The sequence below is a fragment of the Kogia breviceps genome, chromosome 6 (genome assembly GCF_026419965.1).
Source record: "Kogia breviceps isolate mKogBre1 chromosome 6, mKogBre1 haplotype 1, whole genome shotgun sequence".
In the NCBI taxonomy this organism is placed as follows: Eukaryota; Metazoa; Chordata; class Mammalia; order Artiodactyla; family Physeteridae; genus Kogia; species Kogia breviceps.
The window spans coordinates 142,827,370-142,852,313 of NC_081315.1; the positions used below are offsets into that span (position 1 = coordinate 142,827,370).

The 24,944-nt window shown below is 40.1% G+C and overlaps 1 protein-coding gene across 3 annotated transcripts in view; it reads left to right on the forward strand.

The window, feature by feature from the left end:
* The window catches only part of KIAA0232 (KIAA0232 ortholog), an 87,857-nt gene that overhangs the window by 30,245 nt on the left and 32,668 nt on the right, over positions 1–24,944 (forward strand). For all 3 annotated transcript variants that reach the window (XM_067036719.1, XM_059066200.2, XM_067036720.1), the window contains exons 2-3: positions 1,270–1,768; positions 24,108–24,245. In XM_067036719.1, coding sequence (XP_066892820.1) covers positions 1,538–1,768; positions 24,108–24,245 — 369 coding nt within the window. In that variant the 5' untranslated portion in view covers positions 1,270–1,537. The remainder of the gene's footprint in view (positions 1–1,269; positions 1,769–24,107; positions 24,246–24,944) is intronic.

Below are 24,944 nucleotides of genomic sequence, written 5' to 3' on the forward strand. Positions count from 1 at the left end.
CTTCGCTGAATGAGTACTGGCTGTCCACTCGCTTCAGCTGATGTCCCCAGAAGTGAATGTATTGTTTAACTGATGACCTGTCTGGCATCTTTTGAAATCCACACGTATTAAACAATTTATGGAAAATGTTTTCATTTTGAGAGTCAGCTGGAAAATTTCAGCAAGTAAACATTATAGAAAATCTTTGCTTTAATTTATCTAGTTTTTATAATTCAGAAAAGAATTATAGAGAAGATTTTAGGAAGTAGCAGAATACATATTAGTGATACATTAATCTAGTAACTTCATCCTGTGGTGGATTTAAATATGTTTTCTTTATATTTAATGTTTGTAACATTCAGTGTGTAGTTCTAGATGAAGTGCAAGAAACTGAGCGTTAAATCTTTGGTGAAGAGTGTCTGTCTTTCTGACTTGATGCTCTTACTAAAAATAATTATGAATACTTTTTAAAAAGTCATTTTTGTAACTCTCTTATTATCTGCTAAATTTCATGCAAAAGCTGATCCAATGAGATTTACCTATCACTATGTTAGTTTTCATTTTCTAGTGGTATAAATTAATCAGAACTCTAGCATAAAGAATATTATGACTCAATAAAGCCATTGTTAGATTAGTATGACATATTGAAAGTATGTTAATTTAGTGGAAAAGAGTGGCATCTGTCACAAGTAATCAGAAAGTCAACCTAGGTATATAAGAAGAAAGGTTAAAATAGATATAACAGTATAGCCTGGCAGGGCTATAAGACAAATGTCTTTCATCTTAATTTTTATGAAATAAGTGATGAGCAGTCCAAAGTTTTTAGCCATACAAAAGTTGATTACCTATGTAGAACTTAAATTTATGGGACTAATTTTTTTTTTTACCAGTGTTTCAATGAAATTACCGTTCAGCTGCTTGTTTCTGGTTTACTTTAAAATGAGGTTGTGATTTGTTACGAGATAAGTTCTTTCAGCATAGCAAAATTTTACAAGTCCAGTCTCTTGAGACATAGCAAAATAGACATCAGTATAATTGAGCATGAGTACAAAAATACAAATTTCTGAGTTTTCCTTACTTTTAAATGATACTAAGCTTTAAAAAGTTTAAAATGTCACTTAGTTTAAAATGTGAACGATTACAGTAAAAATAATAATAATAATAATGTTCCAAGATACCAAAGGTATTTTAATAAAGAGGAATGGTTCATTTGGATTTATTTCAAAAGATCAGTAATGTAGTTTATATCTATACATAACGCATACCTTTTTTTCTCTCTTGTTTTTGTAGGTTCTGCTGGAGACTTACATTTGGCCTCAATGTGAAATTACAGTAGAAAATCACATCTACATGTATGTTGCTATCAGGATGTTGATTCATTGGTCATGCCTGAAGAGGGAAATTCAGTTCTAGATGGCTGACTGCCAGCAAAAATAAATGCTTACCCTAGATGTCAAGCATCTCTCCTTTTTACTGGAGTGAAAATCCCCTCCAGATACCAACAGAACATCACTGCAGAAAATGCTCCGCATTTTAAGGATGTCAGCAACCTAAATTCATGCGCCCTATCTGTACAGTTGTTGTGGATGGTTTACCATCTGAAAGCTCCTCAAGCTCTTATCCAGGCCCTGTATCTGTCTCTGAAATGTCTCTGCTTCATGCTTTGGGTCCAGTGCAGACCTGGCTGGGACAAGAGCTAGAGAAATGTGGCATTGATGCCATGATTTATACTCGATACGTCCTCAGTCTTCTGCTGCATGACAGCTATGACTACGACCTGCAGGAACAGGTATTTACATGTTGTAAATGTTTTGTGAAAATTTATGATTGTGTCTGCATTTTCCTTCAAAGAGCCCTTTCGTATCCTAGCACAAGTTAGACGGCTGGGGTCCACAAACTTCTAAGCTGTCAGTGAATATAGATGAGCCGCGTTAGCAAACACACTGTTTGGTTCAGTCACTTTCTCTGAGATTTTCTTGATGGTGATTGCATTCTGGCACAGACTCTGGATCTTGTCACAGGCGGTAACAGTTTGATGACCCGCTGCCTTTGAGTTAGCACTGCTCCAGAATGTTGGTTTCTACTATTTAGGAAAATCACACATTGTGATTAGATGTTTTAATCGTTGGGTCTGTTTTACTTCTTAATATTCCAAAGTTTAATATTTCATTTTATCTCCAAGAACTATGATAAACTGCTTATTAATCCAAGTGTGTGTTTTGAATCAGTAGACTTAAAGTTTTGGTAAAGCATATAACCTTAAAGTGGCCAATATACATTTTACTTGACTTAGGTGCTTAAAGTGAAGAAAGCCACCAAATATATGTTCTTGAAAAAAATCTCAACTTCAGTCTCACTCTCCAAGAGAAGCTCCTGAATGTGAGGCTTGCTGAAAGGGAAGCAGACTCATCAGCACTGAACGAATGAGCTCTGGGTGACTTCTGGGTACAAATTTCATGTCAAAGGGAGTGTTTTGGGAATTCCCTGGCAGTCTAGTGGTTAGCACTCCGCCCTTCCATTGCAGGGGCACAGGTTCGATCCCTGGTTGGGGAACTAAGGTCCCACATGCCTTGTGTCACGGCCAAAAGATGAACAATTTTTTAAAAAGGGAGTGTTTTGTGGGCAGTATTTGTTGTTGTTGTTTTAAACCATTGTTACTGACACTGAAAGCAGGAGCAAAGTTTCATTGACGGAAGAATCTGACTTTGACTTTCCAAACCACAGAGCAGTTTCAGAGTCCTGTACATACAGGGGGTTTCACAGCGTGCCTAACATTCTGTCACAGGTCATTTGTGCAGAGTATTTTCCACTGCTGGTGTTCCCCATCCTTTCTAGCTGGACACGACCACATTTCCCCTGCTTCCAGGTTGCTTACTGCCCTGGCTGGTGATTATTAGGTCAAGTAAGGCTTTGGGGGGGTTGACTTAAAACCTAATATTCAGAAAATGTGTTATTTCGGTGGTCAGTATTTTGTATAATTTTCTTACCAAAGCACTATTATTTTCCATCATATTTCCAGTAAATGTACTTTGAGGGTAAGTAAAATGTTAAATCTACCAACATAGAAGAATTTTTATTTCTAGAAATGAGGAAGATATTTCTCTTAACTCAAAAATCATGTACTTCAGTTGCAAATATGTACTCGTAGGAAACAAATCATTTTTTAGTAGAAGTTTAATAAGACTTCTCACTTCTTAAAATTGTTTATTAACAGTATCAACACCAATAAATTTATTAGCACAGAGTATTTATGTGTTAGGTGCTGTAGTACCTGGAAAAAGGGGTAAAACATAGGCCTGCTATTAAGATTATAGTGAACACTTCCGTGATGAGACCTGTTTGTGAATTCCTCTGGTCTCTGTGTTCGCTGTAGGGTGGGGGTGGGGGGTGGGCCTTGGCAGCTGTCAGCGCCCTACTGTGTGGATCCTCCCTGTTCTGGTTCATCTTTAGGACACAGGACAGATGAAGGTTAGTGAAAACAGAGCATGTCTGGAATTACAAGGAGAATCCACAGGGAACTGAAAGGACCCTAAAATCCTTTTCTGCTCAGCCCTGGCTGAGCACAGTGCCAAGTCCCATGCTGATGGGGAAGGTCAGATTGAAAATGACCTTTCATAGGAGGTGACCCGTAACTTTTCCATGACTCAAGGAGGAGGATATGCTCACTGTATCCCCCCCGAGAGAGTCAGGGCATAGAGCCGAGGGAAGGGCCTGAGCTGACCTTCTTTGATTCAGACTCCAGCTAATGGGCATGCTCGCCAGCCTGCTGTGGGCGGGCAAGCGTGCCACTCTCCTGATCCCTGGGTCACACTGAGGGTGGGCTCACCCCTCATTTGGAGGCCAAGTGACTCCACTTTTGGCTGTTTGTTTCCTTGCATCTTTTCTCACCACGTCAGTCCTTGAATTAGTCTAACCTTGCCTTGAAAATGCCTAGTTTTAATTGCTTCAACTACGGGCCTTACTTGTCCTGTTGAATTCATGGCTTTTCACAGTTTTGGCTAAAAGAAACACACAGAGAGCCCTTGAATTCTGAGAAACAGATTTTGTACTTGTCTCAGCAGCCCCGGGTGATTGGGTAGGAAGTACAGCTGATCAGGCCCTGGTCTTGGTTGAAGCTGACTAACAAACAGAGTTACATGTAAACCTCTGATTTGGGCAGGTTTGTAAATACAGTTGCAGCATCAGCTGTGTACCGTGTAGTTCTGGAGAACAACTGCCTTCTAATACGTAGATACTGTAGGTGGGTCATAGTAATTTTATTTCCACAGATTCTTTTTCTTTTTTTTCTTTTTGTCAAGATTACCATATTCTGATAAATGTATGCTTAGATAAATCAGGGATTCACTATACATCATTTTTAGATGTAAATGTAGACTACTTTTCTAACCCATCCTTCAAGGTCCAGGTCACCTTTCTCTGTGAATCCACTTCTGATAATTCCTGAGGAAAACAATGTCGTCTTCTTCCAAACTTGACCATATTTCTACTATAGAGCTCTTAATTGTAGTTGTTAGAATGTATTATCTTTCCCAGTCGTTTATAAGATGCTTAGTGGCAGAAATCATATATTCATCTTAAACATTTTTTTAACTTATTTTTTGAAATAATTTCAAACATCAGAAGGATTAGAAGAGTACAACAAAGAACTTCCGTCAGCCCCAGTTGCTAACATTTTCCCACTTTTGCTTTATTTCTCTCCTCTCCTTTTTATGCCTGTTTATCCTACATAAATCAGCATATTTTTATTTATTTATTTATTTTTAAATATTTTTTGAGTTTTTGGATTTTATTTTTTTATACAGCAGGTTCTTATTAGTTATCCATTTTATACATATTAGTGTATATATGTCAATCCCAATCTCCCAATTCATCCCACCACCAGCCCCCCGCCCACCACTTTCCCCCCTTGGTGTCCATATGTTTGTTCTCTACATCTGTGTCTCAATTTCTGCCCTGCAAACCGGTTCATCTGTACCATTTTTCTACATTCCACATACATGTGTTAATATACGATACTTGTTTTTCTCTTTCTGACTTACTTCACTCTCTGTGACAGTCTCTAGATCCATCCATGTCTCTGCAAATAACCCAATTTCGTTCCTTTTTATGGCTGAGTAATATTCCATTGTATATATGTACCACATCTTCTTTATCCATTCGTCTGTCGATGGGCATTTAGGTTGCTTCCATGACCTGGCTATTGTAAATAGTGCTGCAGTGAACATTGAGATGCATGTGTCTTTTTCGTCTCTCTTTTTTTTTTTTTGCATGTGTCTTTTTGAATTATGGTTTTCTCTGGGTATATGCCCAGTAGTGGGATTGCTGGGTCATATGGTAATTCTATTTTTAGGTGTGTGTGTGTGTGTGTGTGTGTGTGTGTGTGTGTGTGTGTGGAACGCGGGCCTCTTACTGTCGTGGCTTCTCCCGTTGTGGAGCACAGATTCCGGACGCGCAGGCTCAGCGGCCATGGCTCATGGGCCCAGCCACTCCGCGGCACGTGGGATCCTCCCGGACCGGGGTACGAACCCGTGTCCCCTGCATTGGCAGGCGAACTCGCAACCACCACGCCACCAGGGAAGCCCTATTTTTAGTTTTTTTTAAGGAACCTACATACTGTTCTCCATAGTGGCTGTATCAATTTACATTCCCACCAACAGTGCAGGAGGGTTCCCTTTTCTTCACACCCTCTCCAGCATTTCTTGTTTGTAGATTTTCTGATGATGCCCATTCTAACTGGTGTGAGGTGATACCTCATTGTAGTTTTGATTTGCATTTCTCTAATAATTAGTCATGTTGAGCAGCTTTTCATGTGCTTCTTGGCCATCTGTATGTCTTCTTTGGAGAAATGTCTACTTAGGCCTTCTGCCCATTTTTTCATTGGGTTGTTTGTTTTTTTAATATTGAGCTGCATGAGCTGTTTATATATTTTAGAGATTAATCCTTTGTCGGTCGATTCGTTTGCAAATATTTTCTCCTATTCTGAGGGTTGTCTTTTCGTTTTGTTTGTAGTTTCCTTTGCTTTGCAAAAGCTTTTAAGTTTCATTAGGTCCCATTTGTTTATTTTTGTTTTTATTTCCATTACTCTAGGAGGTGGATCAAAAAAAGATCTTGCTGTGATTTATGTCAGAGTGTTCTTCCTATGTTTTCCTCTGAGAGTTTTATAGTGTCTGGTCTTACAGTTAGGTCTCTAATCCAGTTTGAGTTTATTTTTGTGTGTGGTGTTAGGAAGTGTTCTAATTTCATTCTTTTACATGTAGCTGGCCAGTTTTCCCAGCACCACTTATTGAAGAGGCTGTCTTTTCTGCATTGTATATCCTTGCCTCCTTTGTCATAGAATAGTTGACCATAGGTGCATGGGTTTATCTCTGGGCTTTCTAACCTGTTCCATTGGTCTGTATTTCTGTTTTTGTGCAAGTACCATACTGTCTTGGTTACTGTAGCTTTGTAGTATAGTCTGAAGTCAGGGAGTCTAATTCCTCCAGCTCCGTTTTTTTCCCTCAAGACTGCTTTGGCTATTTGTGGTCTTTTGTGTCTCCATACAAATTTTAAGATTTTTTTGTTCTAGTTCTGTAAAAAATGCCATTGGTAATTTGATAGGGGTCTCATTGAATCTGTAGATTGCTTCGGGTCATATTGTCATTTTCACAATATCGATTTTTCCAACCCAAGAACATGGTATGTCTCTCTATCTGTTTGTATCATCTTTAATTTCTTTCATCCGTGTCTTATAGTTTTATCCAGACAGGTCTTTTGTCTCCCTAGGTAGGTTTATTCCTAGGTATTTTATTCTTTTTGTTGCAAGGGTAAATGGGAGTGTTTCCTTATTTTCTCTTTCAGATTTGTCATCATTAGTATATAGGAATGCAAGAGATTCCTGTGCATTCATTTTGGATCCTGCAGCTTTACCAGATTCATTGATTAGCTCTAGTAGTTTTCTGGTGACATCTTTAGGATTCTCTATGTATAGCATCATGTCATCTGCAAAGAGTGACAGTTTTACTTCTTCTTTTCCAATTTGTATACCTTTTATTTCTTCTCTGATTGCTGTGGCTAGGACTTCCAAAACTATGTTGAATAATAGGGGTGAGAGTGGACATCCTTGTCTTGTTCCTGATCTTAGAGGAAATGCTTTCAGTTTTTCACCATTGAGAATGATGTTTGCTGTGGATTTGTCATATATGGCCTTTATTATGTTGAGGTAGGTTCCCTCTGTGCCCACTTTCTGGAGAGTTTTTATCATAAGTGGCCGTTGAATTTTGTCAAAAGGTTTCTCTGCATCTATTGAGATGATCCTATGGTTTTTATTCTTCAATTTGTTAATATGGTGTATCACATTGATTGAGTAGCGTATACTGAAGAATCCTTGCATCCCTGGGATAAATCCCACTTGATCATGGTGTATGATCCTTTTAATGTGTTGTTGGATTCTGTTTGCTAGTATTTTGTTGAGGATTTTTGCATCTATATTAATCAGTGATATTGGTCTATAATTTCCTTTTTTTGTAGTATCTTTGTCTGGTTTTGGTATCAGGGTGATGGTGACCTCATAGAATGAGTTTGGGAGTGTTCCTTCCTCCACAATTTTTGGGAAGAGTTTGAGAAGGATGGGTGTCAGCTCTTCTTTAAATGTTTGATAGAATTCACCTGTGAAGCCATCTGGTCCTGGACTTTCGTTTGTTGGAAGATTTTAAATTACAGTTTCAATTTCATTACTTGTGATTGGTCTGTTCATATTTTCTATTTCTTCCTGGTTCAATCTTGGAAGGTTATACCTTTCTATGAGTTTGTCCATTTCTTCCAGGTTGTCCAATTTATTGACATAGAGTTGCTTGTAGTAGTCTCTTAGGATGCTTTGTATTTCTGCAGTGTCTGTTGTAACTTCTCCTTTTCCAGTTTTATTGATCTAAGTCCTCTCCCTCTTTTTCTTGATGAGTCTGGCTAATGGTTTATCAATTTTGTTTATCTACTTAAAGAACCAGCTTTTAGTTTTATTGATCTTTGCTGTTGTTTTCTTTGTTTCTATTTCATTTATTTCTGCTCTGATCTTTATGTTTTCTTTCCTTCTGCTAACTTTGGGTTTTGTTTGTTGTTCTTTCTCTAGTCCCCTTAGGTGTAAGTTTAGATTGTTTATTTGAGATTTTTCTTGTTTCTTGAGGTAGGCTTGTATTGCTATCAACTTCCCTCTTACAACTGCTTTTGCTGCATACCATAGGTTTTGGATCATCGTGTTTTCATTGTCATTTTTCTCTAGGTATTTCTTGATTTCCTCTTTGATTTCTTCAGTGACCTCTTGGTTATTTAGTAACGTATTGTTTAGCCTCCATGTGTTTGTGTTTTTTACGTTTTTTCCCCTGTAATTGATGTCTAATCTCATAGTGTTGTGGTCAGAAAAGATGCTTGATATGATTTCAGTTTTCTTAAATTTACTGAGGCTTGGTTTGTGACCCAAGATTTGATCTGTCCTGTAAAATGTTCTGTGTGTACTTGAGGAGAAAGTGTAATCTGCTGTTTTTGGTTGGAATGTCATATAAATATCAATTAAATCTATCTGGTCTATTGTGTCATTTAAAGCTTGTGTTTTCTTACTCATTTTCTGTCTGGATGATCTGTCCATTGGTGTAAGTGAGGGGTTAAAGTCCCCCACTATTATTGTGTTACTGTTGATTTCCTCATTTATAGCTGTTAGCAGTTGCCTTATGTATTGAGGTGCTCCTATGTTGGGTGCATATATATTTATAATTGTTATAACTTCTCCTTGGATTGATCCCTTGATCATTATGTCGTGTCCTTCCTTGTCTCTTGTAACATTATTTTAAAGTCTATTTTATCTGATGTGGGTATTGCTACTCCAGCTTTCTTTTGATTTCCATTTGCATGGAATGTCTTTTTCCATCCCCTCACTTTCAGTCTGCGTGTGTCCCTAGATCTGAAGTGGGTTTCTTGTAGACAGCACATATATGGGTCTTGTTTTTGTATCCATTCAGCAAGCCTGTGTCTTTTGGTTGGAGCATTTAATCCATTCACGTTTAAGGTAATTATCGCTATGTATGTTCCTTTTACCATTTCTTTAATTGTTATGGGTTTGTTTTTGTAGGTCCTTTTCTTCTCTTGTGTTTCCCACTTAGAGAAGTTCCTTTAGCATTTGTTGTAGAGCTGGTTTGGTGGTGCTGAATTCTTTTAGCTTTTGCTTGTCTGTAAAGCTTTTGATTTCTCCATCGAATCTGAATGAGGTCCTTGCCGGGTAGAGTAATCTTGGTTGTAGGTTCTTCCCTTTCATCACTTTAAATGTGTCGTGCCACTCCCTTCTGGCTTGTAGAGTTTCTGCTGAGAAATCAGCTGTGAACCTTACGGGAGTTCCCTTGTATGTTATTTGTCATTTTTCCCTTGTTGCTTTCAATAATTTTTCTTTGTCTTTAATTTTTCCAATTTGATTACTATGTGTCTCGGCATGTTTCTTCTTGGGTTTATCCTGCCTGGGACCCTCTGCGCTTTCTGGACTTGGGTGGCTATTTCCTTTCCCATGTTAGGGAAGTTTTTGACGATAATCTTTTCAGATATTTTCTTGGGTCCTTTCTTTCTCTCTTCTCCTTCTGGGACCCCAATAATGTGAATGTTGTTGCATTTAATGTTGTCCCAGAGGTCTCTTAGGCTGTCTTCATTTCTTTTCATTTTTTCTTTAGTCTGTTCTGCAGCAGTGAATTCCACCATTCTGTCTTCCACGTCACTTATCCATTCTTCTGCCTCAGTTATTCTGCTATCGATTCCTTCTAGTGTATTTTTCATTTCAGTTTTTGTATTGTTCATCTCTGTTTGTTTGTTCTTTAATTCCTCTAGGTGTTTGTTCTTTAATTCTTCTAGGTCTTTGTTAAGCATTTCTTGCCTCTTCTTGATATTTGCCTCCATTCTTTTTCTGAGGTCCTGGATCATCTTCACTATCCATTATTCTGAATTCTTTTTCTGGAAAGTTGCCTGTCTCCACTTCATTTCGTTGTTTTTCTGGGGTTTTATCTTGTTGTTTCATCTGGTACATAGCCCTCTGCCTTTTCATCTTGTCTGTCTTTTTGTGAATGTCAGCATGTTATTTCTTAAGACTAGATTTTCTCTTAGCCTTAGAAGAGTTGTAAAATTCAGGAAGTTAACAGCGACACATTATTATCTAATCTACTGTCAATGTTCAGTTATTGTTAGCTGTCCCAGTGATGTCCTCCACTATAATTGTTTCCCTCATCTAGGGTCCTGCATTGACCTTCGTGGTCACATCTCTTTAATTTCTTTAATCTGGAATAGTTCCTCATCTTCCTTTGTGTCTCATGATGTTGACAGTTTTGAAGAGAAGAGGACAGTTATTATTTTGCAGAATATCCCTTGTTTGGGTTTGTCTGATGTTTCCTCCTGTTTAGAGTCAGCTTATGATTTATGGGAGTAACGTTGTATAATGTTACTGAAGCGATGAGTTTCCCTCTTTTTTGTGCATCACGGTGGACAGCACATGACGTCAGTCTGTTTCATTCTTGTTGACGCTGACTTTGGTTCAGATGGTGGCCGCCAGGTTTCTGCACTGTAAAGCTGAACACTTCTCTGTGTAGTTTTCGGGTCACCAGTCCAGAGGAGACTTTGAGTTTGCTGTCCATAGATGACTCCCACCTGAATTATTACTTTGATGGTCGCAAAATGATGATTTTGTTTCTAACTCGGTTATCCCATGTACATTTAGTCATTGACGTTGTGCTGCAGTGCCTTCATCTTTTTAAAATTAATCTCTTTGTTGTGTAGAGAACACTGCCGTAGGCCAAGTGCAGTGCCGGCCATTTCCTGCCACATCTTGAAGCTAAGTGGTATTTTCCCTGCTTTTACTCACCTGGAAATATATGTTCAGAGGAGTTAGGTGACATGCCTAAGGCCAGGTGTTTAGTAATGAGTCAGGATTTAAACTCATGTCTGGCAGCCAAGTCCTGTGCCCATTTGTTATGTCAGAGTTTTGTTTTTGTTGGCTTTTGTATGTAACAAATAATGGTTGAATGAATAACATTAAAACACTCTACTGTAAAGGCAAGTTTTAGAAACTATGTGGAATTGGTTTACTGTCTTTTTTATGCACTGTGGGCTTTAGAGGTGGGGAAAGATTGGTTTGTCTTCTCAGCTCACAGTTGAGCTATGAGTTGAGTGCCCATGGAGCAGAAGTGAGCGGTGGACGGCAGCGAGCATTGCTAGGAGGCTTGGAGCATTAGCCTGGCTCCTGCAACCCTTAAAACAGACTGTGTTACATTATTCCAAAATATTTCATAGTCTTATTATTAAAAATGGCTGAAAGGAAAGCTATAGTAAAACTGTAGTTTAAAGATGGGAGTTAACTCTTCTTGTCTTGAGGATCCTGGTCAACAGCAAGTTCCCCATACCGGTCATGAGTAGGAAGAATTATTTGAGGAAGATGGAACTGCCTTTCACTACATCGTTCTTATACAACCCCAGGCAGTCTTAGTTTTCCTGTATAGCCAATTATATTAAAACCACCATCCAAGAATTTATTAAAACATTTCTTATGTCTTTATATTTTAATGTTCTCAGCATTTGTCTGCCTGGAGTCCGTGATTATGACAGAAAACCAGTTTGGTCAGTCTTAAACAGAAGTAATGGTAAAAAACAAGCCCATGTGCATCATGTACTGCATGGGAGCCTCGAGCTGGAGCGCTCACTTCCAACACACGGCAACTCATTTAACCCTCACAGCCACCCTGCTGTCCCCATTTCATAGGTGGTGGTACTTAGACACAGTGGGTAAGCAACTTGCCCAGCATCCCACAGCTAGTAAACGCTGGAGCATTTACTGGTTTTAAATCTTGAAATGCCCATGGGGTAGGGCTGACCTCAGCGGCAGCTTGAGGAGCCTTCAAAGAATCAGTGCCTCATCTTGAAGTTTGCCTTCTCTGTTGCCGTTACTCTCGAGCTTGCCCGCTCCCCTCCTCACTGTAAGCCCAGACTCCCACCCTCAGCCGTGCATGACCGTTCCCTGACCCAGCTGCTAGGATGAGGGGACTTGGGTGCCTGGGCTGCAAGCCCTTGGAACTATGAGGACTAAGAATTGGAGAGGGTGGGCTCCCAAGGAAATCTGGATTGATGAGGGTGCTGACCCGTCAGAAAGAAGCACTCTCTAAGTACCTGTGTACAAAGTCACGCTTTCTTATTATAAATTTAAATTTTAGGAAATGTTCCCTGATGGTGCTACATGCTAAGATTTGGGCCTCAAACCACTTGCCAGTGTTATCCACTCTCTTCATGATTTTGTTCTCTCTGCTACTTCTAGGAGTTTTATCTTTGCAGACCTCCTCTGAAAGTGTCCTTTCATGATAGACCCTCGACCTGTGTGATTGCTTTAGATGTTCTTACGATGCTAGATCTTTTTTTTAGGTCCCAACACTCCCAAGAACTTCATTAACTGTTGCAGATATGGAGCAACTCTGGATTCTGTACAAGAATTAAACTTTTAATTGAGGTATAAAATGCATACAGAAAGGGTACAAATTAGTGAATTTTCACAAAGCTTGTATCTATGTCATTACTCCCAGAAAAATAACTAGAACATTCCAGTGACAGAGAAGCTGCTGCCACCCCCGCCCCACACAGTTTTAGAATTCCTCACGTGTCCAGAGGGGAATCCAGCAGACTGTGGCTTCTGTTTTCCACTCCTTCCTTTTTCTGGGATCCTGATGCCTACATCTCTAGTTTTTTTCTCTCCAGCTCTGAGAGACCCCCCCCCCAGCTCCGCTGGTTTATGGCCTCTTAAAGGCTACCTTTTTCTCAGCCTTTTGTCCGGGGCCTGGAATGGGTACATTTCCCAAGGGAGAAAGCAGCCTTAGCTGTCCCTCCCTGGAACGGTTGTCCTTCCTGCTTTTCTCAAGGCCTGGGTGCCTCAGTAGGTCACTAATGACTTAGCACGGGCATTGGAGGTTTGGTTTGGTTTGGTATGTTATCTGGCTTTTCTGGTTAGTCTGGGCAGGAGAGTTGATCTGCTGCCAGTTTTTTGGTTTTTTTGTTTGTTTTGTTTTTTTAGAGCACTTTTAGATTCATAGTACAGTTGAGAGGAAAGTAGAGAGATCCCATATCCCCTGTGCCTCCACATATGCACAGCTTCTCGCACCATCAGCATCCCTTGCCAGATGGTACCTTTGTTACAATCAACAGACCTGCATTGACATCACTGTTACCTAAAGTCCATAGTTCACGTGAGGGTTCACGCTTGGTGTTGCACACTCTGTGGGTTTGGACAAGTGTGTCATGACGTGTGTCCGCCATTATCGGATCAGACGGAGCAGCTGCACAGCCTAAAAGTCCCTCCGCCCCGCCTCGCCTCTCCTCGCCCTCCCTCTCCACCGACCCCCGTGACGGCCGACCTTTCTCCTGTCTCCGTGCTTTGACCTTTTCCGTCACCGGGGTCGTACCGCGCGCAGCCTTTTCGGAGTGGCTGCTTTCGCTTAGGGACGCGCGCCTCTCATCTCACTTCAGTGCCCGGTGACAGTCACTGTCCGGATGGAGCCCGCGGTTTATTTCTCCCTTCGCCTGCTGAAGGACGTCTCGGTGGCTTCCACGTTTTAGCAATTCCGAATAAAGCTGCCATAAGCGCGCGTGCGCGGGTTTTTGCGTGGACCGAAGTTTTCGGCTCCTTCGGGTGAACGCCAGGGCAGCCCAGTTGCTGGTAAGAGTACGCTTAGCTTGGTACGAGGCTGCCGCGCTGCCTTCCAACGCGGCCGCACCGTTTGCGCTCCCACCAGCGGAGAGCGAGCGTTGCTGCTGTTCCACGTCCTCACCGGCGTGCGCCGTTGTCGGTGTTCTAGTTTTTGGCCATTCTGAAGGTGAGTAGTAGTATCTCACTGTTGTTTAATTTGCATTTGCCTGACGACATTATGTGGAGCATGTTTTCATATGCTTGTTTGCCATCTGTATATCTCCTTTGATGAGGTGTCTGTTGAGGTCTTTGGCCTATCTTTTAATCAGGTTGTTTGTTTTCTTATTATTGAGTTTTAAGAGTTTTTTGTGAATTTGTGTAGCAGTCCTTTATCAGATGTGTCTTTTGCAAACATTTCTCCCTGTCTGTGGCTTGTCTTCTAATTCTCTTGACGTTGTTTTTCACAGAGCAGTTTATATTTTAATGAAATCCAACTTACCCATGTTCTCTTTCATGGATTGTCCACCAGTTACTTTTTATTTTTATTTTTATTTTTTTTTTTGCGGTACGCGGGACTCTCTCTGTTGTGGCCTCTCCCGTCGCGGAGCACAGGCTCCGGACGCGCAGGCTCAGCGGCCATGGCTCACGGGCCCAGCCGCTCCGCGGCACGTGGGATTTTCCCGGACCGGGGCACGAACCCGCATCCCCTGCATCGGCAGGCAGACTCTCAACCACTGCGCCACCAGGGAAGCCCCAACCACCAGTTACTTTTTAAAAGAGGGTATTCATTTGTTTTCTTGTTTAGCTTGGTGTTTATTTTGCTTATCTTGTCCTCAGTCTTTCTTTGACCACCATATTTAAAAAGAAACCTTCCCTTCTCAGTCCTCTTTTCTACTTAATTTTTCTTCATAACACTTCTGGCTACCTGGAATTGTATGATTATTTGTGATATTTTATGTTTATTTGTATGTCTCCTCTGCTGGAATATACAGTTCATGAAGTTAGGGACCTTGTCTGCCATGTTTTCTGCTGTATTCCCAGCCCTTAAAGCAATTCATGGGATGTAGAAGATGCTCAGAGATTTATTAAAGAAATGAAAAGATGCGTGCTTCTTTCTCAGGTGTATGACTTGTGTGTGGAGGGGGATACATGATGGAGGTGAGTGCAGATATCATAGGTACACAGTGGGGCCTGCCTGCCCTTCAGAGAAGTTACTGTAGCTTCTTCCCTCATCACCACCACCATCTTTCCCATTTTTAAGAGTACAGTTCAGTGGTGTTAAATGCATTCATAATGTGCAGCCATCACCACCGTCCGTCTCCAGAACTCTTTTCATCTTGTAAAATGAAAACTCTATAATTCCCCTCTCCCCACAGCCCCTGGCAACCACCATTATACTTTTAAAAAAAATAAATTTATTTATTTTTATTTTTGGCTGCGTTAGGTCTTTGTTGCTGCGTGTGGGCTTTTCTCTAGTTGCGGCGAGTGGGGGGCTACTCTTCGTTGTGGTGTGTGGGCTTCTCATTGGGTGGCTTCTCATGTTGCAGAGCATGGGCTCTAGGTGCACGGGCTTCAGTAGTTGTGGCTCGCGGGGTCTAGAGCGCAGGCTCAGTAGTTGTGGCGCATGGGCTTGCTCCACGGCATGTGGGATCTTCCCGGAGCAGGGCTTGAACCCGTGTCCCCTGCCTTGGCAAGCAGATTCTTAACCACTGCGCCACCAGGGAAGCCCTACTTTTTTAAAAAATAAATTTATTTATTTACTTTTGGCTGCTTAGATTCTTAGTTTTTGTGCACGGTTTTCTCTAGTTGCGGCCAGCGGGGGCTACTCTTCATTGCAGTGCATGAGCTTCTCATTGCGGTGGCTTCTCTTGTTGTGGAGCATGGGCTCTAGGCATGTGGGCTTCAGTAGTTGTGATGCGAGGACTCTAGAGCGCAGGCTCAGTAGTTGTGGTGCACGGGCTTAGCTACTCCGCGGCATGTGGGATCTTCCCGGACCAGGGCTCGAACTTGTGTTCCCTGCATTGGCAGGCGGATTCTTAACCACTGCACCACCAGAGAAGCCCCTTTTCCCATTTTTGAATCTGGTTGTTTTGTTGTTGTTGAGTTTAGAAGTTCTCTATAGGTTCTGGATATTAACCCCTTATCAGATACATGATTTGCAAATATTTCCTTCCCCTTCTGTGGGGTTTGCCTTTTCACTCTGTTCATAGTGTCTTTCAGTGCATGATATTTAAAAATTTTCATGGAGCCCAGTTTGTCTATTTTTTCTTTTGTTACCTGTGTCTTCGGTGTCACATTCAAGAAATCTTTGCCACATCCAATGCTGAGAAGCTTTGCCCTATGTTTCTTCCAAGAGTTTTATAGTTTTAGCTTTTACATATAGGTCTTTGATCCATTTTGAGTTAACTTTTATATTTGGTGTGTGGTAAGACTCAAATTCCATTCTTCTGCATGTGGGTGTCTAGTTTTCCCAGCACCATTTGTTGAAGAGACTGTCCTTTCCTCATTGAATGCTCTTGACACACTTGTTGAAAATAATTTGAGCATATATGCGAGGATCTGTTACTGGGCTGTCTGTTCTAGTCATTGGTCTATATGCCTATCTTTATGCCAGTACCTCACTGTCTTGACTTTTGTAGCTTTGTTGCAGTTTCTTTTAAATCCCTAATTAATTGTATCTTCTACCTCAGAGTCCATCATTCTAGAAATGTAGCTGGGTTATTGCACTTTCTGGTTCTGCCCACAGGTTAAATAAGAATAATCCTTGTATTGATTGCTAGTTGAGTGGGATCATTTCTGTATTCAACAAACTTGTTTGTTCTGTCAGCCCACTTGTGACCTACTTTACAGTATATCCCCATTAGTGTAGCATTTCACTGCTTGGAAAAGCTAGCTTTTGCAGTGTTTTCCTTTACAGATTACTATAATCTCAGGTGTCTTGCTGCATATACTGTATTTCAACAATCGTTCACTCAATAGACATTAATTTAAATTAACTTTACACATAAGGAGTATGAAGAAAATTTAGGAGTTAGTACTAATGGTGGATGCACAAGTTCATGTCCACAGACTCTCTCAGATACATAGTGAAAGGGGTGGGGGGTTCTTTTGGTAAAATCTTTTCATGGAATAGAGAAGATGTTTTAAATATCAGCACTGCATTTAATGCCTGGGTTTTTACTCACCACATGAATGGCCATGACGTGCTTGCTAGACACCGGCAGGCACCAGGACTGCAGAGATGACTTGGCGGGGGGGACTCTGGGAGACGGCCATCAGGTTAGGGTCTGTGATGTGCTCTGGCTGTGCAAAGTCCGGGACGTGGACCTGAGGGGCAGCGGCGGCGGGAACCACAGGCAAGATCACGGTTGAACAGCCTTGAAGGGAGAAGAAAAGGCGGGTGCATACGAGGTCACAGGAGCAGGAAGGGGCCTGATACTGGGAGACCAGAGGAGGATAGGGAGGGCGTGGGAGGAGATTAGACCGAGAGAGGCGAGCAGGAAGCTGATTCCAAAGAACCTCATGTGCTCTGCTGGAGGATTTATATTTTAGTCCTGGAGACAAAAAGACCCATTGCTATATTTAGTCAGCAGTACCAAATGGCAAGCGTGGTAATGGGTGGTCGGGTTGGGCAACTGAAAACAGGGAAGCCAATGAGGAACTTGTTGGCTGAAGACCTAGTAGGGAAAAAAAACGGATGCACTTCACCTGAAGTTATCCTCATTTAATTGGTGCTACTCGTTTTTTAGAGGCAGTTTACAGTTCCTTTGAGCATTGAGAAGTGAATTTATTACTGAGGCCTTTCTTCAGATTCTAGCTGTATCTTTCATTCACAAGCAACCAAATATTTGGCGTAAATCGCCTTAATCGGAAAAAAAGAAAGTCTCGTACAGCTGCAAGTCCAGAATGAGGACTGGCCCTGCCTGGCTCAGCTCAGAGCTCACAGTGTCATTAGGGCGTCCGCCCGCCTCCCAGCACCAGCTTGGTTTTGCAGCCACTGCCGGGGACTGCAGGGCAAATGACAATGAGCATGCTTCCAGCATCCGGCTCTCACACTCTGCAGAGCGCGTTCCCTGCGTTCCCAGCAGAAATCTTGTGTGGAGGGCCCATTTTCAAGTGCTCATTTCTGATTGGTCACATGCCTCTCTCTGAGCCAGTCTTTGTGGCCAGAGGGATTAAGGCCCACAGATGGGAGTGGCGTTAGTCCCATTCAGACACTTGGTGGTTTGGTTTCTCAGGACTCTTGCTAACGGGAAGCTGTGGGAGGCGGGTGCCCTGCAGCGAGCAGCAGACTTCGTTGATCCCAGCTGCATTTCACGATGCCGTGGTCTTTTCCTTCCTCCAGCTCTCAGTTTCCTTTTTGGTAGAAGATGGCAAGACAAAGTCAATCAAAACTCTAGCCTTAAGTTACCTCACAGTGGTGTCTGGAAAAGCGCCTGACAATAGATTCTCGGCCTGAGAAGTCCTTTAGCCACATCTTCTTCTGGTGCTTGATAATTGTGTTCTGTCTTTAAGATTATGACTTTGAAGAATCGTACTTGATTTGCTGAGTTTACCTAGTAAATATTTGATACATGCGTAATATATGTTTATGTCTAAGTGGATTTTTAATTAGTATAGCAAGTAAAATAGAAATATCTTGAACTTTTTTATACTGTGTTTTTTAAGGTCTAGTTATTAGTTCAATGCTAATGGTTAATGAATAAGTCATAATACATTCACACAGTACATGAAGGCAGAAAAAAAATAGAATAAGGCAGCTCTCAAATACAGTAAGTGGCAAGAGCAGGATGCATAAAAATACAACTAGGATACTAGTGTTGGTATAGCTTTTGCTATAGACTTGATGGTGTTTCTTAATGAATTCAGCCTAAAACTGCAAGGCAGAGCAGCACGTATAAGCAAAATTCGTAATGTGGTAAAGTCATTCTAACAGCTAACATTGTTTGAATCACAAATAATGTCAGGTTGCTTTATGCATTTTCATTATGTCAAAAGTTAAAACAAGAAGCAAAATCTCCATTCCCACACAGATTTGCACTGGATATGTTGTCCAAGGTCAAACTGCAGTTCTAGCAGCATTTTTCACACCTCGACACAGTGCAAAAGAAATGTCTGTATCTCAGAATCTGTTTAACTTCAGTGTGAAGCTCCCACCTAACTTTCACTTGGGAGTGATTGATCTGCAATATGATGACATGCTAAAAGGCACATATCAAGGGAAGAAGCTAACAGAATTTTATAAGTTCCTTCTAAGCGATTAATCTGTTCCGTTGAACCCATGCCTGTGGATTAATATCAGTAAAGACATTTTCAAAGATGAAATACATAAAATCTTAAAGATCAACATTAACAGGGTAGTCAGGTAAGAACCAAAAAAGACATCTAGATTGGAAAGGAAGAACGAAAACTATCTCTATTGACATATGACGTGGTGTAGTGTATAGAAAATCCTAAGGAATGAAATTAAGAAAATTCCATTTACAATAGTATGAAAAAGAATAAAATATGTAGGAATAAATTTAACAAAAGAAGTATAAGACTTGCACACTAAAAATTATAAAAACATCATTGACAGAAATCAAAGAGACCTAATAAATGGAGAAACATCCCATGTTCACGATCAGAAGACTTAATATTGTTAACATAGCAATGCTCCCCAAACTGATCTACACATTCAGGGCAATCCCTATCAGAATCCCAGCTGCCTTTGTTGCAGAAACTGGCAACTGATCCTAAAATTCATACGGAAATGCAAGGGACCCAGAATAGCCAAAAGAATTTGAAAAAGAAGAACAAAAGTTGCAGGACTAACACTTGCCAGTTTTAAAACTTACTGGAAGGCTCATGTAAGCAGGATGGTTTGATCCTGGCATACGTATGGCCGGCCGTACGCAATGGAGCTGAGAGTTCAGAAATAAACCTTTGTAGTTTCCAGCAAGACCGTCCAGTGGGGGAGAGAGTCGTCCTCAACAAAAGGCGCTGGGACAACAGGGCAACCACGTGTGAAAGAATGAAGTTGGCTCCTGTCTCATACCGCATACAAGTATTGACTCAAAATGGGTTATAGACCTAAATGTAAGAGCTAAAAGTATAAAACGTAGGAGAAAACATAAGAGTAGTGCTTCATGACTTGGATTAGGCAATGGTTTCTTAGATACCAAAGCATAAGCAGCCAAAGAAGATATCAATGTATTAGCTTCATCACAGTGAAAAACGTTTATACTTCAAAGGACATCATCAAGAAAGTGAAAAGACAACCCATAGAATTAGATAAAATAGGGACTTCCCTGGTGGTCCAGTGGTAAAAAAAATCCACCTTCCATTGCAGGGGACTCGGGTTCGATCCCTGGTCAGGGAACTAAGATCCCACATGCCGCGGGGCAACTAAGCCTGCGTGCCTCAACTAGAGAGCCCGCCTGCCGCAAACTACAGAGCCTGCGTGCCACAGCTAGAGAGAGAAAACCCACATGCCACAACTAGAAAGAAGCCCATGCCGCAACAAAAGGTCCTGCATGCCTCAGCGAAGATCCCGTGTACCACAACTAAGACCCGATGCAGCCAAAAAAATAATAATAATAAAGAAAATAAATATTAAAAAACGAATTAGATAAAATATTTGCAAATCATTTATATCTGATAAGGGATGTGTATTCAGAATAGATAATTTTTATATGGGCAAAAGATTTGAATAGACATTTGTACAAAGAAGATATACAAATGGCCAGTAAGCACATTAAAATATGCTTAACTTCATTGGTCATTAGGGAAAATGATGAGATACCACTTCATCCTCACTAGGATGGCTAAAATAAAAAACACGGACAATAACAAATGTTGAGGATGTGGAGAAATTAGAATCCTCATATACTTCTGGTGTGATTGTAAAATGGTATAGCTGCTTTGAAAAATAGTCTGGCAGCTCTTCAAAAGGTTGAAGATAGAGTTACCGTGTGACCCGGCAATTCCACTCCTAGGTATATCCCCAACAAGATTGAAAATATGCATGCATACAAAAACTTGTATATGAATGTTCACAGCAGTGTTATTCACAATAGCCGAAAGGTGAGAACAATCCAGATATCCATCAGTGGATGAATGGATAAACAAAGTGTGGTACATCCATGCAGTGAAATATTACTTAGTCATAAAAGGGAATGAAGTACTGATACATGCCACAACATGGATGAGCCTTTAAAACGTTACACTAAACAAGAGAAGCCAGGCAGGAAAGGATATGGATTATATAATTCCATTTATATGAAATGTCTAGCATAGGAAAATCTGTAGAGACAACAGATTAGTAGTTACCAGTGACCTGGGAGAGAGAAGAATGGGAAGTAGCTGCTGGTGGGTACAGGGCTTCTTTTTGGGGTGATGAAAAACGTTTCAAAATAAGGTAATGGCGGGACTTCCCTGGTGGCGCAGTGGTTAAGAATCCGCCTGCCAATGCAGGGGACACGGGTTCCATCTCTAGTCCAGGAAGATCCCACATGCCGCGGAGCAACTAAGCCTGTGCGCCACAACTGCTGAGCCTGCGCTCTAGAGCCCGCAAGCCACAACTACTGAGGCCTGCGTGCCTAGAGCCCGAACTCTGAAACAAGAGAAGCCACCGCAGTGAGAAGCCCGCGCACCGCAATGAAGAGTAGCCCCCGCTCACCGCAACTAGAGAAAGCCTGCGCACAGCGACAAAGACCCAACGCAGCCAAAAATTAATTAATTAATTAATTTAAAAAAAAATAAGGTAATGGTGATTGTTGCATAACTCTGTGAATTATACTAAAACCCACTGAATTGTATATTTAAAAAGCAAATTCTATGGTATGTGACAAACAAAGCGAGTGCCAGACGTGTGTTCTAGGTGAAGAGCTACAGGAGCTCTTCTCATTTCTCTATTCTTGACTTACCAGTATTCCATTTAAAAAAAAAAAAACAACTTTCAACTGTTAAAGGAGTATGACCTAGTTACAAGAAAAGTTATAGATTCCAACTCCTGCTCACCAAGAGACAAGCTCCTTGGTGGCCTCTCTTAGTATGTTTCTCTCAGACATTTTAATGCACATTAATAGGTGTGCATGTGTATTTTAACCAAAAATGAGATCATACTGTTGTATAAACTGCTTCTCTAATATATATTGTGAGTAGCTTCCCATGTCAGTAAATACACTTCATAATCTCTTTAATGGCTGTAATATCTAATTGCCTGGATGAATTATAACTTATTAAGCAAGCCCTCCTTATTTGACATTTAGGTGGTTTCTACACGTTTGCTGTTATTGACAGCTGTATGATCAACATCACTGTAGCTAAATCTATGCACACTTTGGTGATTTTTTTTCCTTAAGCTAAATTCCCGGAAGTAGAATTATTGATCAAAAGTACATATGCATGTTTAAGATAGTTGATATGTGTTGTCAAACTGCCCTCCAGAAGGACTGTGTGTCCATGTGAATTTTGAAAGTCCCTTCTGTCTGTATAATAAAACTTTATTTGGACCTTTGAATGTGTTATTAACCCTGCTGAGCTTTAATATAGCTGCAGTAGTGGACTTCCACTACTGGACCACCAGGGGACTTCCTTGGTGGTCCAGTGGGTAAGACTCCATGCTCCCAACGTAGGGGGCCCGGATTCAGTCCCTGGTTGGGGAACTAGATCCTGCATGCCGCAACTAAAAGATCTCGCATGCCGTAACTAAGACTTGGTGCAGCCAAAATAAATAAAAATAAATAAATATTTTAAAATATATATATATATATATATATATAGCTTCAGTAGAGAAACATGTTTATAATGCTGAGTAAAGAGAAAGCCAGTCTCAGCATCTCAAACAGAAAGGAGTCCTGTTTTCAGTAATTACACAGAGCTTTTCCACCTTCTTTGTTTTATACGCTGTGAACAATAGAGGAAAATTATAACATTTTCCTCTGTCTTCAGAAGCTTCAAATCTACGTTGTTATGGTTCTGTTTCTGCTCCTGTGAAAGGACAAGCTCTATCTCCAGAAGATATCGCTGATAAGGAATGTCAGGTTTCAGGTGTTGTCCAGCCAAACACATTAGATAAATGGAAATACACTGAGAGTTCTTACTTGGCCATCAAGCACATTTTCCCTTGGCAAATGGACTTGACACCACTCAGCCAGCAAATATGTTTTTCGGGTTCACGAGATCTGCAAACATGCCCAAGAAATTAAGTAAAAAATATGTTAATCATGATGAGTATAGAGGGGAGGGGTCCTCCCACTCTTATCTGGTGGCATGAAAGTAATTTTATGTATTTGATCGAAGTAAAGATTGGCTACACAGTTGATGGTATATGATTTGATCCAAGAGATCTTTTGAATTTATTATTATTGTGCTTTTCCCTTCTTCCATCTCATTCGTTAATCCATATCTATTTCCTGAGGTCCCACTGTAGGCCAAATATTCTTCTAAGGAGTTTTCTTAATTTTGCCTTTGTCTTTCTTTCTAATCTTTTTCCCCCCCCTTGTCTGTCCACTGGTTTTAATAATAATTTACCAAATGAAGGGCAAAATGAAGTGGCAAAGCAATTAAAAATACTCAAGTCCCAGTTTAAGGAGGTAAAGTAAACCTACATCTTGGAATATTGTATAACCAAAGAATTTGTAGTAACATGGGGGTAATGTTTACAATATAAGTTAAGTACAAAATGGTACAAATAGTGTGAATTCAATTATGTGTTTTTTTTAAAGCATGTGAAAAAGACCAAATGAAGCAGACCAAATTGTTATAATTTTCGCCGGGTGGTAGGATCGTGGATGATTTGCTTTCTTCCTGCTTTTCCAATTTTCCTTAGTTTTTATAACAGGCATATATAATCAAGGGGAAAATAAGCTTAAAATACGTAAAATATTTTATATCTGTTGTTTTTTAGACTGCAAGATATAGGAATGAACCATTCACCTGTTAAATGTTAAGATCTGCTAGTAAGGGACTTCCCTGGCGGTCCAGTGGTTAGGACTTTGCCCTTCAACTGCAGGGGACACGGGTTCAATTCCTGGTCTGGGAGCTAGGATCCTGTATGCTGTGTGGCACGGCTGGAAAAAAAAAATCTGCTGGTAACATGAACAGTCATTATTGACGAGTGGGAAGTACAGAAGAGAGGACATTTAATTGTGTGTATAGTTTAGAATTTATACTGAAATTTAAATAACACTTGAATTTACATGTGAATGAGTTTATTAGCATTTTCTATAAATATAAATGGGTCAGATTTATTGAGATCATAAATCCTAAATAATAATGACTGCAGTAACAGGTATCAAAACAATGGATTATTCTGAAGTGTTCTGACTGACAGTGTCCTATGGTCTCTTAATTTTAGTGTGTATCAATTTGTGAATGAAAATAATTTGGTAGGGGAATATATGTGTAAGTATGTGGGAAATAAGAAGTGTTTGAAACTTGTTATTCAGCATTGATCATTGAAACTCGTCCATTCTTATTTTAGGAGAATGACATCTTCCTGGGCTGGGAAAAAGGAGCTTATAAGAAATGGGGAAAGAGTAAGAAAAAGTGCTCAGATCTAACTCTAGAAGAAATGAAAAAACAGGCTGCTGTCCAGTGTCTTCGATCTGCTTCTGATGAAGTAAGTTTACATTTGATTTCTAATACATAGGGGAGAAAAAAAGGAAGGCGGTGTGTCTTAGAAGTTTACCGATAATACATCTTGACCAAAAAGAACTTAGAAAAATAAAGTACTCATTATCTAACCACTGTTACATAAACATTGGCATGTTTTCCTTTATAGCATTTTTCTATATATATTGAGTTTTATATAATATATTCTTTTTTATGTACTGTTGTAATTGGAGAATACATAAAATTTTATATATTTTTTCCCCATTTAACATATATTTCATTTTGTTATTATTGATACATTATCTTTATTCTTTTTAGTGGCTAAGTTGTATTTCATCAAATAATATTCCAATAGCCACCTAATATATTCTTTATTACTGGATATTTAGATAGCTCTTGATTTTTTGTTATGCTGTCTAGAATATTTTCATGCGTGGCTTTTTCCAGGGTATATGTATATTTTTTGGATACATTGCTAGAAGTGGGAAAGCAATTCTAACATTTAAGAACACTGTGTTTGCTTGATTCATAATTTTTTGTTTGTTTTTAAGGAAAATATTATAAGATTGTTCTAGTGACCTTTTAACGTTTCATGTAAAATATTTCTTATGTCCTTCAGCATCCTGAAATAACAACATAGTTTTAGAACATAATCCCCTATTTAAATTAATACTCTGATTCTTTGTTACTCACTATAAGATAAAAT